This window comes from Lepidothrix coronata, unplaced genomic scaffold (assembly GCF_001604755.1).
Source record: "Lepidothrix coronata isolate B3197 unplaced genomic scaffold, Lepidothrix_coronata-1.0 Scaffold180, whole genome shotgun sequence".
NCBI classification, from domain to species: Eukaryota; Metazoa; Chordata; class Aves; order Passeriformes; family Pipridae; genus Lepidothrix; species Lepidothrix coronata.
The window spans coordinates 2,333,373-2,351,321 of NW_016690360.1; the positions used below are offsets into that span (position 1 = coordinate 2,333,373).

Sequence of the window (17,949 nt, forward strand, 5' to 3'; positions counted from 1 at the left end):
ATCTACCTTGTGGCTAAATAAGTGCTCAATCCACAGCTGTCCCCAGGAACATAGGTGGAGGTCAGTGAAAAGGCCACTTCATCGAACCATGGTGCACCATCAGACCAGCAAGGCATCCTGACTTTCAAGCAACAGTATTTTTTAAATAAAGCCTCAAAGTGAGAAGCAATCTAGTGGTCAAGAATTATTACACCAGTTTCACAAGACAGGAGTCCATCAGAAGGTGACTTCTTCCATCTGTGCTCCAGCATCCTGGAAGCTTTTCTCTCCAGTGGGTCCAAACAGCATCATTTGTGTCCAATGCTGTTGTACAAGGACTGCTAAGTACAGTACTAGAACTTGAATTTATACATCTATACAATGTCAGTGTTTCTGTTAGACAGAATACTTCATTCTCCCATCTCTGCCCTGGGGAAGGCAGCTGGAACTTGAGAAGTCTGTTGGGACAGCAGCAGAGGGGGCACCTGCAGTATGCATGGACAGAGCAGCACAGTTTGAGCCAGCACCTTTTTTCTCAAGAACAACTAACAACAGTATAGACATAATAATGAGACCTCAGCATGAGTGACACAAACCTTCTGTAAACAGGGACAAACTTATGTTACTGGACTGTGCTAACATTTGTATCTTCAAGACTTCAGTGCCTGTCACCTAGGCTAGCCAACTTTAAAGTACCTACGCAGTTACAGCTGCACCGTATTTTGTGTAGCGTTAACCTGAGGCAGGACCCACCCAGGGTCAGACTGACAAGATGAGAAATCTACAGCTTTGAATTAGAGTTATGGGATCTGAAAATTTCATTGAAATTCTAACTACTTTTAGTTCAGACTTCATACTGCAAGCAAAGAAAACTACCCACATTTGTCCTCACAAAAGAGAGATTTTATTCTGTAACAATAAATGCTACATCCTCAAGCCTGTTCTCCAGTCCCAACAGTCCAACAACAGGAATTCTGACCCTCTTTGCTTGCATCCTAAGGATATAGCTTTTAGAACTGAATAAGTCTTCTTGGACAACAGCAAGTAATATAACTCACCCTAGAACAATGTTAGTTGTTTGCTTCTTTTTTTAAGAAGAGAACTTAAGGTGGACTCTAGCCTTGTATCTCTTTGAACATGACTCTTCTAATCTTATCTTTAATGACAAAATTCGATAGAGAATTCTAGAGAAAAACATTCTCTAGAACTTCAAGTGTGGTGAACTCTCCTCTCTTGTGTCTTCCACAAGTTCATTTCTCTCTACAAGGTATGCTTTTGCTCAAAAAGACATTTCTGGCCTGAAGCAGAAGCAATATTTATGTAAATACTTCTGGTCTTTTTGTACAGATGACTGGACCAGGCTGAACTGTCAATCATCCTGCAGACACTGCAGTGCTGTAAAAACTTTTCTTAATGGCTTTAAAATGTGGAGTGAGTTGATGAACAATGCCACAGCTACCTGAATCCAAATTCCCCAAGATATTCTCAGTATGTCTGCCTACGTAAAGCTTTATCCAGGTCAGGATTTTAAATGGGAGAAAACTACACATTTAGCCATGCCTTGAAAGCCATAACTATATAACTACAAATCCATTTTGCAAAGGGCAGAAACCACCTCCTCTGCTTTGGCTCTATGATTTTACCACTGCTGAAACAGAAGCGCAGAAGGTTCTCTAATCTCCAGCCAGTTAAGAGGGCAGAGAAGTTTTATAGTCACAATTCGGCCAAGATCTAGTACTACAATTGTCAGTTATAGAATATCAACTCAGAGAGCACTGACCCAGCACCACTGACAGATCTACTACCCTGCCAAAGTGGTACCGTTCATACCAACAGTGTGAGTGCCATTTCACTTTCAAATGGTTCAAACATTACTTTTCTCTAACTGTTCTATTACTGTAGCAACTATTTATTTTGTCACAAGTTATCTAGAAAGCACTTCAGTCTGATACACTGCTCAACTTCAGGATATATTCACTTCCTCTAAGTATTCTCTTGCATTGAAGTCAGTGAGGAACAGTTAGCAGTAGCAGCAATACTTATACTTACCAAGAGCAATACACATTTGCTGTTTGAAGCTGATGAGTAAGATACGTTGTACAAAGAATAAATGCAGTGTTTTCTTGTCCCTCAGATTCCAGATTACAAATGATGTCCAGTACCTCTTTGCAATCCACCTTTGCAATCTTAAAGAAAAAAAATTAAAAGAAAAAGTACTTTATTCTCAGCACGTTTACAAAAGAAATGTGTGTTTACTGTATCAAAGGAAATGGTCTCACAAACACATAAACAAAATATTACACACCTCTTTTTAATACCCAGAGCTCGTGCCACACTTTCCAGCTACAGCATGGCATGAGAAGTTTACACATCTTTTCTGATCTCTTCTCAGTATTAGTTTTCTTTGGGACAAACTTTCCATTTTGTGCAACTTAGCAAAATACTTGCATGCGGCAATCATAGGCCTAAGACTTCTCATACCCTCCCTCTGCAGCACTTGAAGGCATTCTACTGTTACTTTTGAAAATTAGAATCCAGGTCCAAAAAGGTCAAGAGTTATGAAAAAGCCAGTCTTTTTCTCTTTGTCTGTAGGTACTGATTCTGAACAACCACACTCCAAAGCATAATGTTAAAACCAGAACTGTTTAGAGGAGTGTGCTGGGTTAGGCAGCGTTAGAGTTAATTTTCTTCCCAGTGGCTGGTATGGGGTTGCATTTGGGATTTGTGCCGGACACAGGGTTGATAATATAGAGATGTTTTTGTTATTGCTGAGCAGTGCTTACACAGAGCTGAGGCTTTTTCTGCTTTTTGTACTGGCAAGGAAACTGGAAGTGAATGGGAGGTTGCGAGGGGACACAGCCAGCACAGGTGACCCCAACTGACCAAAAGGATATTCCAGACCATATGACATCATGCTCATTACATAAAGTGGGGGGGGGGGGGGAAAGAGGAAGGGTGGAACATTTAGAGTGACAGTGTTTGTCATCCCAAGTCTCTGTTATGTCTGATGGGCCCCTGCTCTCCTAGAGGTGCTGAACCCCTGCCTGCCCACAGGAAGCAGCAAATTAATTCCTAGTTTTGCTTTGCTTTTGCTTTACCTATTAAACTGTCTTTATCTCAACCTACAAGTTTTTGCACTTTTACTCTTCTGATTCTCTCCCTGATACTGCTGGTGGGGGAGTGAGCAAGTGGCTGCGAGCAGCTTAGGAGCTGGTTGGGGTTAAACCATGACAAGGAAACACAAATCTCATGGAAATTTTGGAAAGCCTACTTAAGGCAATACATATTTGTGAATCAAACCAGGAAGTTAGCTTGGTCATAAGCCACAAACAGTAATTATGAAGAGCTTTTACTACTAAGACAACACTATTTTTAATATATTTTTCCACTGGATCTATTCCACAGAACAGTCTGTACTCTAGCAATACCTACTTTTAACAGTTGTTCATATTATAAACATTTCAAATGTCTTGTTCATCATGAAAAATAATGACATAGAATGAACAACAGGAAGTTAAAATAAACTAATTCTCACAGATATCTCATTCAGCAGGAAAAGCAGAAGAAGGGATATTACCCCAGTTTCCTGTTCAGGTCTGACACTGGAATTCATTGAGCAGTGTCAACATCTTATAGGGTTCACTGACTTTTGCTATTTAACTTGAGATCCAAGACTGACCTTTTGCAGCAGACATTTCTAGAGCAATTCACAAGCTGCAAGGGCTTGCAGATGTGTCACTTTTGCATTTGACAAAGTAAAATACAGCAGATTATTTTTTGGGGGGAGGGGGTTGCCACTACTCACCGCTGGCAATAGAAAAACCTCGAGGACTGATTTAAGGGACAATGCTTTGCTGTCTAAGGGGACAGATATCATTGTTCCTTGCATGTCAAGAGATAATAAGCCCAGCAGTATCTGCAAATCAACTGCCACCTCTACCAGGCTGGGGAGGGCAGAAAAGCAAGCCCATACCAATGGCCACATGACAGAACGGTGAAAGTGTTCATCACCGCCCAGGAGAGAACAGGGTTGTTGTGGCTAACAGGACACTGCTGTATGCTATCTTATTGGTACTGGCAACATTCCTTGCCAGTAGTACCTTTCTTGTGCTGTCATCAACCTTTGGTACCTACAGGTACACCGGCCTTGCAGTTTGGGTGGGAAGTCTAGGTGAATACATGTCTGACAGCTGGGCAACTCCAGCCTTCTCATAATATTCTACCATCTCAATCCACTCAGTTATTTCTATTCTTTATAGATTACAATTTCCATCGGCATATTTTATAAAGCAAATTCAGAAAGCAAAGCTAAGTGACACAAAGTTTTGTCTTTGACAATTTTCACAATTATACACTGCCATCTCCTCGATACTACAGTAAATATTCTTAAATAATGCAGAAGCTGCCTGCAAGTGGTTTGATATAAGTCTGATCTTCCAAATCTTCAGTTTTAGAAAAATAAAAATTGTCAGTGCCTGTAAATACAGTACATGTTTCCTTCACAGATCTGAAGACAACATGGCAGGCTACTTGGGAGTTACTTGGCCAGACATCACTTGACAGAGATCATACTCATCACCAATTCCATTAAAAGGACAATCACTGAACACCACCTCTGTTTTAAAACCTACAAACTTAAACCCTACTTATTTCTAACGCTACAGAATTATAAACCCCACATTTTTAAATAGCCATCAGTTACTCCTCACTCAGACTTACATTGTAGGAAGACCTGGAACTTCTGCTGTGCACTGGATCAGCAGGACCAACACCAGCTCCAGCACACATGCGGCCTGGTGCTCGGAGCAGCCTGCAGCCACACAGTACATCAGAGCTGCTCTCCTTCTCACAGAGCAACTAGTGTTCCTTTTGGACAAACTCACATTCAGGACATTAACTACTGAGTAAGCAACAAGGCAATTTGTTTCAAGTCCTGTTTATTTCAAACTTGGTCAATGATGATTCATCTCATTTCAGACCTTGGGGCTTTTGCTTTTTGCTTGTGTGCTTTTTTCTTGTATTTTGGGTGTTTTTTTAATATTCAAGACAAAAAGTCCAAATGCACAGCTTGAAATCATCCAACAATATCGTCAGTCAATTAAGTGACAAACCAGACACGTATTAAAGCACCTTTACTAAACCTGCAATGCTGACCACCCTTATTCTGTTACAAACCCAACAACTTATGAATGAAACTTACGAGACTGCAAGTTATCTTAAATTAGAATTGCTGAAACATGCTGTCATCCTCCTTGTGTTCTGTTAAAAAGGATGCCAGTTTTCTCCTCAAAGTTATTCCACAGAACATACAACCATGTAAGTCTTTGTCCTCCGTGTCATTTTAGTTTGAAGAAAAAGTTGTAATGCTACAACTTTAGCGGTTTTTTTATGTCATCATAAAAATTTCCTACACTAACCTAAACCGCCTACCATTTTGTAGTAGGAATCATGTTAATACTCCTTATTTGTAAAGGGCCTCCAAAAGATGACTGTTTATTTCACAATTGAATTTTTTATGAATGGGATAAAGGGCATTTGCTTAAATTCAGATTCCCTGAAGTGCTTTACTCTCAAGACTTTGGAACAGTCTTTCCCAAAGGAAGTCCAAACTAAACAACCCTACTTTGACAACAGGAGATGGCTATATGAAGATCATGTCACCTACCAAAGATGTTAACATTCAGCAGAGATGACACTCAATTTGGCTTTAATTTAACTGGTTGTGGCATTTGAAAACCTTGTTTTATTGTTACGTGTGGCTGGCACTTGCCTTGCAGAGAAAACCATCTTCGACTATGGAACATTTGGGGCTTCATGCTTTTGCAATAGTAATAAGTGTTATTAGCTACTTAATTAATTACTGTGTAAGAGAACTGCTTTAATAAGGATTTTAATTGATCCAATAAAACTGGCAAATTCAAGCCAAACATTGGAGCTGGTCAGCCTGACATCAACCTTGAATTCTGTTACTTTCTACATTCTCACAGAGCAGCACAAGACTCTAATGAACAAACAATTCTATAGGTTTATTCCTTGTTACGCATGTGCCTCAGGATCAATTCAAGGTGCCAGGAGGTACCAGAAATGCAAGGGACAACTTTATACACAGTGTATACACACACATACACAGAGTTATAACCATACATACATAGTCACGCATGCACATGTGTGTACATATCTCTACAGATGTATGCACATACAGATACATATACACACACATGTATGTGTATATATATGTTATTGCTTACAGACATAGCTATAAGTAGTTTACCAGCCTTAACTTATAGGAACTCAGTAATTTAACTTCCACACCTGACTTAACCACCCCAATCACCTCCAACTCCTGTAAAGGGATGATCATACATTGTCTAATCTTCCAATATAAATTCTTTCTCTCCAATCCTCCCCCAGTTATCTTCACTCCTATTCAACCCTTCTGCAACATTTACTTTCTTAGCCAAGCCCTGCTCCTCTACCTCTACTCTGAACTTCAAATTTCATTTAACCCTTGCTTCATTCATTACAGTTTGTTCCCTCTTTCCCCTGGTGGGTTTTTGGTCATTGCCACCTCTCATTCACTAACAGCTGCCATTCTTTGAACTCTTCATCTTTCACCTTTTCCCATTCTTTTTCCCCACTTGTCATTAGACCTGACAACTTTCTACCTGAGGAAGATCGTAGGTAAGATGCATGTGTAACGGAATTCTTGTCCCTGAAAACAAAGGTGTGAATGAAAGTGTTTTAGAACTCTCGGACTCCAGCAATTCTGTAAGAGTGCCAACGGCACAACACCTGTGACTGAGCATGCAAAAAAACATTCCATGCAAATCCTTATATTGCCAGTTATTTACAAGCTTCTGGCACTGGAACACCACTAACTTTACACTTTTCGCAGCGCTGACTACAGGTCCAGTTAAGTCAATAAACTGTACTGTTTTAAGATACTCCTTTGATGCTTAGTGGCTTCACTTTCCCATAAAATGTTTAATTCAGCAATTACCATAACTTGATTCAATTAATCAATCTCTGTTTCAACTTTTATACTTGACTGGCAAGAAAAGACTGTTCTGAGTATCAAGTTAAAACAGCTACAGCTACACTTCACAACACTTAAATTAAACTAAAAAGGAAACATTTTAATATGATTTCTCTGTCATTCCTCAGCAGCAGCCAATCCAATCAGAGAACATGCTGCAAGTTACCCATAAACTCCAAAACCTCCAGCACGCGGATTGTGTCTGCAGTGAGCTGTTAAACGCATTCCCTGCTCCTACAGCACACTGAGGGGAATCTGGCTCAAAGTGCAGACTGAAGAGACACCTATGTAAATACTTATATTTCAAAAGAAATATTTTTAAAGGAATGTTAATTAAAATAGTTAATACGTACAACAAGAACACTCTGGCACTCATGCAGGAAATGCAAGACAGAGTTGCCTTTTCTTTTCTTTTTTAAATATCTCAGGCTTCCCCCAGTTTCACTGAAGTTTACTTAAAATGCCCAAGTCCAACATTTAAAACTACACCAAGTGCATACAACTCTAACAAGTGAGACTGATCCCATAACAGGGGTGTGATGTCAAGAGGCAACAGAGGCAAGAATCAGTTGTGTGACCACAGTTACTATGGCAATGCGTGAACACAAATCATTGCAATGATTGTTATTGTATCAGGAAGACTAATTGCTAAAAACGAGTTTAGAATTCAGGAAGAACAACTCTAAAGTGGATTTTGTTTGTTTTGTGATTTTTTTTTTCTTCAAACTTCTCTTTCTTAGGTCAGAACAACTAGAAGAAAAGCAATTGCTCTGGTACCATTGTTTTGAGTCAGAAAAGACAACTTTCCAATTATATTTTTCTTACTGTTGGAACTGAAGTTACAAGTTTTATTTTAAGATTTCAAACATCTAACCTCTAATGCAAGCATATATACATACTATCCACACATTTTATCCACAGCAGCAGTTCATACAAATGTTCTTTCCTACTGCAGTCTGCAATAGATTCTTCTTTTGGAACTCTGCTGCAACAGTTTCACTCTTCAGCTTCAGTTTTTAGTATTACAGAAATAAATTCTAAAATGCTTGATAAATATACATTCAAAAGGGACTACGGATTACTAACCTCCTTAATGGAGTCTTCATTAGGCAGCATTGAACACACACATGTGATGTAGGCTTGGCGAAAAGATGAAACATTTGCAATTTCTGGAGAATCTGCACACAATTTTGACAAGAAAGTGGCTTGGGGGATGCAGTTTGACTTCATCAAATGTTTTATTCGCATCTGCAGAAAGGAAGGCCCTTCTCGTGTAATCAATTTATTAGCTAGGAAAAGAAAAAAGCCTTTGAGAATAGACCAATTTACAGGTGACACTTAACTGAAATTGTCTCACTGCATTCACACTTCTTTACAAACTTGTGTAAGTATGGTCAGTGTTCTTAGGAAACTCTAGGCATGATTGGAAGTGGCAGCAATGGCATATCTTCTGCCAAACTGTGCCAGAAAAGAATGCTGGGCTATAGAATACAGACATACACCATCCTCCACCCCCCTCCAAAGACAGCACCATTAAGGCAGTAAGGACGTATGCCACAGCAATGGCTAAAGGACACTGATCACACCAGACAGATATCAGCAGTTTAACTGAGATTCAGAATCTTCACCTTTTAACTGTAGCTTCATATTCCAAAGAATCAAAAACATTTCAAATGAATCATTACATGCTTTTCAACTAGAGAGCTTTCCACCCAAGTTGTTAAAACCCCACATAATGCAAAAATATACAAAATTAAGTTGAGGGTGAAAATGTTATCTTTGCAGTACTTTTGAAGAACTGTGTTTAAGACATGCTAGGCTTATGCTCTAGATCAAACAAATACAACTAATCATTATGAGACTTGATAACTAATTCAAAATTCAATAGTAAAAATGCAACTTCAGATTATTTTTGTAAGCAGTTAGCAAAATGTACTTATTTGGATTAAAAACCTCACAGATTTAGTTTGATTCTCTTCCCAGGTGTTTATCATAGAAAAAAAGTTCAGTTGGAAAGGACCTGCTCCTCACAGGACTACCTGAAATTAAACTATATGACTACAAGCATCAGCCAAATGCTCCTGAACTCTGGCAGGTCTGGTGTTGTAATCATTTTCCCGAGGAGCCCGCTCCAGTGCCCAACCATCCCCTGGGGGAAGAGCCTTTTTCTAACGTCCAATCTGGGCTGCCCCTGACACAGCTTCATTCCATGTCCTTGTGTGTTGGGAGAGCAAGACTCTGTGAACAATTTTTCCTTCATTTCTGTAGGCCTTGCTTGACATGACTTTAGAAGTTGCAAGCTGTGTGAAACTATGCAATGTTTATACTTGTTAGCTGTGTGTTTAGTTATACGGTTTGAGAAAATAGTATGTTTATAGTAAGAAAGCCTTGAGAAACTGGAGATAATGAGACACCTGCAAGATTTCGGAAAACCCCTAAAGGCGGATCAATAGAAGGGACTTTGCATGCCAAGTAGGATTTCAGGCCGCGTGGACAGAGCACCAAACCCAATAACCTGAAGGCATGAGACGCGTGCACAGACTGAGCTATCCAATCACCTTGTTGTGAGCATGTACCCGGAACAAACTAAACTGTATAAAAGTTAACTCATTTAAATAATAAATTGAACATCGTCTGACCACATTGGCCTGTGCGCGATTTGTTCCAAGCCTCTCCGCCGATACTTGTGTCCTGTTGCTGGTCACCAGAGACAGGAGATCAGCACCTCCTCCTCCGCAGCCCCCTTGAGGAAGGTGCAGACTGTGATGGAGTCACACTTCAGCATTCTCTTCTCCAAGCTCAACAGGCCAAGTGACCTCAGCTGCTCCTCACAAAGAGGAGCCTCAAGGCCTCTCTGTGCCTTGGCCACAAATCCTTTGGACAAATCTATTAATCTGATGTCCTTGTATCGAAGCACTCAAAACTGCCCCAAGGACTCGAGGTGAGTGCACCCTGGTGCAAAGCAGAGTGGGACAGTCACCTCCCTCACCCGGCTGGCAATGCCGTGTCTGATGCATCCCAGGACAGTCGGCCCCCTCTGGCTACCAGGACACACTGCTTACTCATATTCAAGTTGCCGTCAACCCAAAGCTCCAGATCTCTTTCCACAGGGCTGGTCTCCATCCCCTAGTTTGTCCATATAACCAGGATTACCATGTCCCAGGTGGAGAATTCAGCACTTGTTAAATTTCATATGGTTGGTGATTGCCTAGTTCTCTGGTCTATCCAGATCTCTCTGTAAGGCCTCTCCACCCTTGAGGGAGACCACAGATCCTCCTAATGTAACATCATCAGCAAACTTACTTAATGTACATTCAACTCCTGCACCAAGATAATTTACAAAAACATTTAAGAGCATTGTAACTAAAATTGAGCCCTGGGAAACCCCATCAGTGACTGATCACTAGCCAGACTTAATCTCATTTACTGTAACCCTTTCACCCGGCTCATCAGCTCACTGGGTGATGGACTTGCCAAGCTGTGTGCTAGATATTTAATCCAGGATTGTTGTGAGAGACAGCATCCAAAGCTTTGCTAAAGCGTACTTGCCTTGGCTGATGAAATTGTATGCTTTCAAACAGCTGTAGTGCTATTTCCAGCTTAACATAAACACCTACAGAAAGGCTTGATATGAATCTCCAGATTTGTACATATTTTAAAAGATCCTTGAGAATGAAGAGAGATGATTCAACACATTCTTACACTACGTGCGGTAGTACATATCAACCAAGAAACAAATGGTCTGATGAACGGCAGAATAACAATGGAAATGCTTCAGACGTTCTGATAAAACACATACCAGAATGGTGCCCTGCAGCAGCTGTAGTCAACCTGTGGAGCCTGCAATAGCCTCTGGATTAGTTAAAAAAAGTTTGGTTTAGACTAAAAACTTAGTGAAAATATTTTTATGCAATGGCTCTTCCACTGCTAGTATCTTATTATTACTATGCAAGATAGGTAGCTAAGAAACATATACATTTCTGAAAGAGAGGATTGTATGTAACACAGAACAAGGAAGTTTTCATGCTTTATGCATTTAAATTATTGTCCAAACAGAAAAAGAACATGTTCTAACAGACACTACACTAGTTGGCAGAAGGCTCATAATGTGCACCTAAAAAGAAAACTAATTTCAGGAGCCAGGCACATACCACATGCCTGTAGTGAGAGCTGTATTCTGCAGAAGTCTGCTTAGTGGCCCATTAGAGGTAATTTTAAGATTCAAGCCTATGGTAATGGTTTCTATTTTTCACAGGAAAAACCTCTGAGCTTTAAACTCTTGACCCAGCTGACACTTCACATTAAAGTAACTTCAATGGATAAAGTAAAAAGAGTTCAACTGCCTGACCAAGAGACAGCCTGCAGTAACATCTCTAGATCTCTAGTTGCTAGGAAACAAGCATCCTCTCTTCATTAAAAATTGCATCTGTATGACACCATGCTTGAAAATTTATCAAGGAAAGCTAACAGCATTTCAAAATGGATCCTATTTGATACAAGAGGCTGCTAGCACCACATGATGGCCAGAAGACCACTGTTGAGGGAGAAGTCCCAGAAGGCTGGCTTACTCAGCATCAGATCGCTCGCCTCTCCTGGCGGAGTCTGCTATTCATGGGCCTGGCGGGAATGGGGTTTAGTGCCCACAAGCAATTCAAAGCAATTCTGAAGCCCCTGTTTCTACAGCTCTCGGTTCACAGAATAATTAATTTTTTTTAGGTCCATTGGAAGAATAAAAGAAAATATATTCTCTTTACCTACTCTAAGAATGATTTAGATTCCCCTTGTTTACACAGCTAGACACGCACTCGGCAACTGCTTAAACGAAGCTGTACTGACATGTCAGAGCCAGCGAGTCAAGACATGGGTGGTGTTTTAAGAGTACCTGCAGTCGGCCAGACAAATTAAACACTTTCAGGCTAACAGTCACACTTTTATCTTCCAGCACAAATGAGAGAAACTTGCTGATGAAGGTGAATAGGAGAGAGGGTTTCAACTTGCTGCAATCTTTGGGAGCAGCCAGTAAGCATGTCCTCCCCAAGGGTAGAAGGTCTGTGCCCCTGGGACAATTCTTTAATGCCTAAGGGAGTGTGTAATGAACTCTGCAATGAAGGCAAATGACAAACCAAGCTCCTGTGTCATGCAGATGGTAAGTGATGAAGGCAGGAGCGGAATTCAGAAATAAGTCAATAGCCAGACACCTATCTTGGCACTTAGCTTTCCCTTAAAGTGTCTGTTTTTTTCCAAGCAGCCTGCTTTGGAACAACCTCCCTTTTCTGAAAAAGGAACAAAAACTCATTTTGCTGTCTATTCCTCAGAGCAGTTGTTTCCCCCTCAGAGAGCCTAATTTTGCACTCAGTCCTAAATCTGTTACATTTCCATATACGTCCATGAACAGACTTTCTTGTTCCTTCTCTTTCTAGACCTCCTGCTGTTGTCTGTTCTGTCAGTGTTCTACCAAACATCAAGACTAAAACAGCTTGCTATAAAAATCAGTGCAGACACCCTGCAACCCTTCCCTCTTCAAAATCCTTTAGTCAAAGGGCAGTGCAGTTCCAAACTCCATACATATCCAAAGAGCTCTTTTATCCCAGAACCAAAAAGGATAAGAGATTCCCCACTCACCCAAAACATTTGCAGTAAAAGACGATTTAAATAACAACACGATATTGTGAATATTATAAAGCATGGATGGCACTAGAGCACATAAAAAGACTGATTGCTCTGATAAATGTTCACAAAAAACAGCATCTCGGGTGAGCATTTCTGCTGAAAGTACCTCTGGAACAGGACAACAATGAGCTGAAGTGCAGTAACATATGTTAAGTACGCACAACTGACATTAAGGTATGTATATTTTACAATAGCAGTGTGGTAGACAGTTCTACCAGCTTTCCTACAAACCAACTCTGGTCAGAGACATATCAAGGTGTTGGTGTCCATCTGCTGGGGAAAAAAAAAAAAGTAGTCCTGGAATATTAAAACTAGTTGCCCGAGGCACAGAACAACCGTGGGATATCACAACTGCTGAAGAGCATCGATTATGGTCACATTGGGATCCTTGTATCATTTAGTCATCCAAAAGGCCTAAGCAGCATGGATTTTACGGCCCTTTCTTAAAGCAAATATTAATGCTCCAAACAACCATCCTGAGCCTGCTGACAGTGAAAATCAGGAACCGTCACCCTAGCACATCGAAGTGAAATTTATTAACAGCCATACAAGCAGCAGACCTAAGCTGGTATGAAACCTGAGCTGGAACAAATTTGGTAAACCATGTTTACAGTTGATGTCAGCTCCTTTTCCAGGCCAGTGCATAAAAAAAATAAAGAAAGAACTCTAAACAAGAGAGGCAGGAGCATGACACATCTTCAGGATTGTTCATTCAAGTAAATATATGATGATCATTAACATGAACTACCACTTCACAAAACACAGCTCCATCTAGGCACACTGAGCTACTCTTACATCTGGTTTACCAGTGTCCCACAGCACAAAAACTAGGAATGCTTTTCAGGCACACACCACAAAACCCCAAAAAGCATGAAATACAACCTATTCAAAGAAATTAAGCTTTAGATGACTGAAATAGCACACACTTACAACAAAACTTCAGAAGATACTCTGCGAAGCTGCTGTTGTACTGAAGGATAAAATGGCAGTTTGACTAAAACAACTGAAAGCCCATTGCACTGGAGCTCCTTCTGCAGTCTTTACTCCCCAAGCATAACAGCAAAACTGCCATCCCTGCTGGGACCTGCAGAAAGTACATTTTGATTCCTGCTATTTCTATCAAATGGAGCTTGCTGGTCAGTAGAGAACATCATAAAGATCAAAGAAGTGACAGAAGTCAGAAGGAAGACAAACCAGGTAACTCATCAGTGACATATGATCTCCTACTACAGAAACAAGCATTTGCTTGGTATGATTCTGAAGGCAAAAAAGGATTAAGTTAATCCAGTAGACATCTAGAGACCGTTGTTTAATACCAGCTCCAATCATGTTCTATACAAGGCCAAGAGAGTAAATCCAGCTACCCAGACAGACTTTCTGCAAGCCAAATGAAATCACAGCAGCATCTGACTGCCTAGCACAGAGGAAGCAACGGACTGAATAAAGAAATGGAAGTAAACCAAAACCAAGACTTTACTAATCATAACATGTGACACAGCTTCATGGATCAGTTAATATTTCAGCAATAACTTCTGTAGTCACTGAATTACATTTGTCTTATGATATCAAGAGGATAAACCAGTTACATTAGAAGCACAATCTAGGAGTTAAAAGATTTTCCATATGCTGTAATGGCCTAGGGAGCAGGATTTCTCTAAGTTTTCATTTTGTCTTGCACCAAAGCATAGGGTAAGAAGTCTGGCACATAAGTCTTGCCTTCTGAGAAAAAAGTAAACTTTACATATGGCCTCAATCTTAGAATCATAGGATATCTCAAGGTGGAAGGGACCCATAAGGATTATCAGTCCAACTCCCTGCTCCTCACAGGACTACTTCTCTTCCTGCACCACTTTAAAGTTTTAAGACTCACAATATGCACTATTTCGATTTCTTTGAAATATTATTGGATAGCTGGCAACAACTACAGGAGACCTACGTTGTCTTTCCCAGCCTTACGTTCTCTCCTACAACTCCCTGCAAATATTCAATACCTTTTCATTGTGCTCTTAGTCTTCCAAGAGGCTAACAAGAACAAAACCCACCAAATAAAAACCCTTCCATCCCCTATAATGTAAGAGCACCAAATTATTTAACCATTAAAGCATTACTTTATAGTGTTTATAGCTATTAAATATCCCTGCTCCCTGCCTCCCTATTTTCCCATTTGCATTACTAATAATGCCACTCCTCTGAGCTACCACTTTCACAGTATTTGAACCAGGCCAGAAGAGCAGAGTAGGACATGACAGCACTCTCAGGTGGTGCTCTCACTGTCTTTCTACATTTCAGGTACCATATGAGCTCTGCTACTGTTTACTGTTCCCTGCACTGTCAGTTGAAAACAGTCAACCAACGTCTAAACCATCCTGCTTGGCTGCTAAGAGTACACGTTCAGACAGCTCAAAAAGATCTTCTAGCTATGTCTAAGCAGCTACGCTGCATGCCCACAGGCTACAAGGATGACACTTTTCTTAGTTTATCTGCTCTTCAATACCCTCAAAGCAAGCAAAAAACCAAGACTGTCACAAATGCAAGACACTTGGTAAGTAGCAACAATTTGGCAGATCTTTGACTTCCCAGAAGTGCCCTTTACTTAAAATGTTTACCACTTCACCTTACGATTTACTTGAGAAATGTGCTTTTGCAAGATTGGTTTAATATGGGATTCCAGAGACTGTTTAAGCATGCCTGTGGACTATTCCAGACTACCTGAAAATGCACTGGTGCAGAAAAACTCCAATGAATGTCCTGTTGCCTTGGCTGGGATCCAATGAAAGACACACCAGTGAGGACAACTCTTCTGGACATCTATTCAGATCTAGCCAAACACAAAAAAATGTACTAAATAATGAACTCTAAGAAATCAACAGTTTCAGGCTGGCAAATGATCTCAGAAATGGACACCTACGCTCAGCTCAATTCAGCATGGTTAGAGATGTGTCAAACAACGAATTTGTCAGCAGAAACTTCAACCCAAATAAAACCCAAAAAGACTGAACAAGCTATTCTATCCTATTCCTGCTGAAGTCAACAAGTAGTCTGACCCATACTGAGGTAGCCCTGTGCAGGAACAAGGACGCATAGCAGTAAACAGTAATATAGCCACTGTTAAAACCAGCCATGTGGGTAAAAAGCAAATTGTCTATAATGGAGTCCACACAGATACATATGAGGACATCACTCCTACTGGAATTCACACCGGTCCTCCAGAATAGCTCTTGGCTTGCCACATGTAAAGCGAGTTTGCAAAGCCAGCTAACCCTTAACCCCCACTGGTACACCGCTTTCCAAGTAAGGAATTCTTCAATAGCTGAAGGTTTTCAGGAATATGGACCAATTTTAAAATGGAAATCCTTTTGAGCAGAAATACACTAAGAGCAGCTGTCCAACTGGATGGCCTATCAACACTGCCAATGAAAGACTCCAAGGTAGGATGCTAATATGGAACGCAATTCTTTTCAAGATATGTTGGAGATGGGATTAAATGCTGTTTGGAGTTGTCCTAGTTTTGGCCAAGGATGAGAGGGGGCGGAGCCTGGAGCTGTGTGGGCATGTCTAGGTTGTTATTCTGTACCACTCATGTCATCACCTGGGGGCAGCAGTGAGGCATCCTCACTCCAGGAAGAGGGGGGCGTAGCTTCAGGTGGAATGGTGTAAGGTGGCTCCAGTTCGTCATTGGTTTTCATTGTCTTGGACTTGTGGAAGGAGAGTGGGTGCAGATGACTTGTTTGCCATTGTTTCTGTTTTCATTGTCGGGGCTTGGTGGAAAGACACTGGTGCAGACACTTCTGTCTGCCATTTTCTTCTCTGTCTTGAGAGCTGCATGGCTCAGGCTGTGGTGCAGTCTCATTGAGTAAAACTTGGTGAGCATTTCTGCATGTTATCACCCTCTTTTATATACTGTTATTAGTATTGTTGCTGACAGTGTTCGTTTTCTTATCCCATTGCTGTTTTCAAGTAAGTTGTTCTTATTTCAACTCGGAATCTCTGCCTTTGTCTCAATCTCACTGGTGGGCTGTGTGGGGGTGTGGAAGGGAGTAGCTGAGGGAGGCTTAATTTTTCCAGCTGGGTTTAAACCAAAACAAGAGTTCAAATGTTTTTGCCATGTTATTAATACCTGAAGTGAAGGCTAGCAGAGACTGCAGTCCACCCTTTGCTACTCTTTTTTTAATCCTTTTTTTAGCATATGGAAGCAACATATCCTCTCAATAACCATAACACGTTTCTCATTTATTTATTAAAAAATACTGACATAATAAAGAGGGGTTAGCCAAAGCCAGAAAGAAGGATTCTACTATGGAAGAAACCTTGACTTTTTGTTCTTCTTTAATTTTTAAGAAAATATTTTAAACTATTCTTCCTTTCTATGTTATTTTTAACTTTAGATTACCAGAGGCAAACTGCAGTCTAATGTACTGTTAATGGAACAGATAAAATACCTGAAAGTACTTAATGGTACCGCTAATAGATATGAAAAAAACTCCAGTGAGTAAAGGAACAGTTTAAGAAAAGATATTCAGAAGACATTACATAAAGTGACACTAAAAATCTCTTTTTTTTCACCTCTCACCACTTTCTGATTAAAGATCTTATTTCAATAATCTAAATACAATGAGATTTCCAGCCCACAGCTAATAATACTTCCAAATGCCCTTCCACATAAATTTTTTATGCCTCCCAAAAGCGTGGACACACACAATTCCTCCCTCTGAAACATTCAGGAAAACATTTCAAAGTACAGAGTTATGAGGAACAAACTACCCCAGGGACAAAAGTGTCTGTGTTTTTATGATGGAAAAAGAAATAATTATTTTTAAAAATGGAGTTTTGAAATATTCAAGCTGATGGATTGTATAGCCCAAGCAGAGATGCATCAGCTGCACACATTATTCAAAATGCCAGTGAGACAGTTTCATCACAGATGTTATTTAGCAACATGTAAATACTACTGCACAATACAATTTGAAACGCAACTGTCTTTTGAATTCAAATCACTGGTTACCCACCTAAACTGAATCAAGTAATTTCTTAACAACCACGCATCTCTAAAAATCACACTCTTACCTTCCTCAGTTTCTACTGGTTGCTGGGATAGAATTTTAAGAAGAACTGGATTTTTCCATACTCCTTCCCTTGTGATATCCACCAGTATTTGGAGGTTGTTATTCCCAAATTCCAGTAAAGCATCATGTGAATCCTATAAAATGTTAAAAAAAGTCATTAAAAGTCTTTGCTAAAAATTAAGCCAATGTAATTTTACATTA

General features: G+C 40.2%; 1 protein-coding gene across 1 annotated transcript in view; it reads right to left on the reverse strand.

The window, feature by feature from the left end:
* Positions 1 to 17,949, reverse strand: part of RLF (rearranged L-myc fusion) — a 51,502-nt gene that overhangs the window by 10,663 nt on the left and 22,890 nt on the right. Inside the window, exons 4-6 of the mRNA XM_017830520.1 lie at positions 17,750 to 17,882; positions 8,102 to 8,304; positions 2,029 to 2,165 (exon numbers count right to left, since the gene is read on the reverse strand). Coding sequence (XP_017686009.1) covers positions 2,029 to 2,165; positions 8,102 to 8,304; positions 17,750 to 17,882 — 473 coding nt within the window. The remainder of the gene's footprint in view (positions 1 to 2,028; positions 2,166 to 8,101; positions 8,305 to 17,749; positions 17,883 to 17,949) is intronic.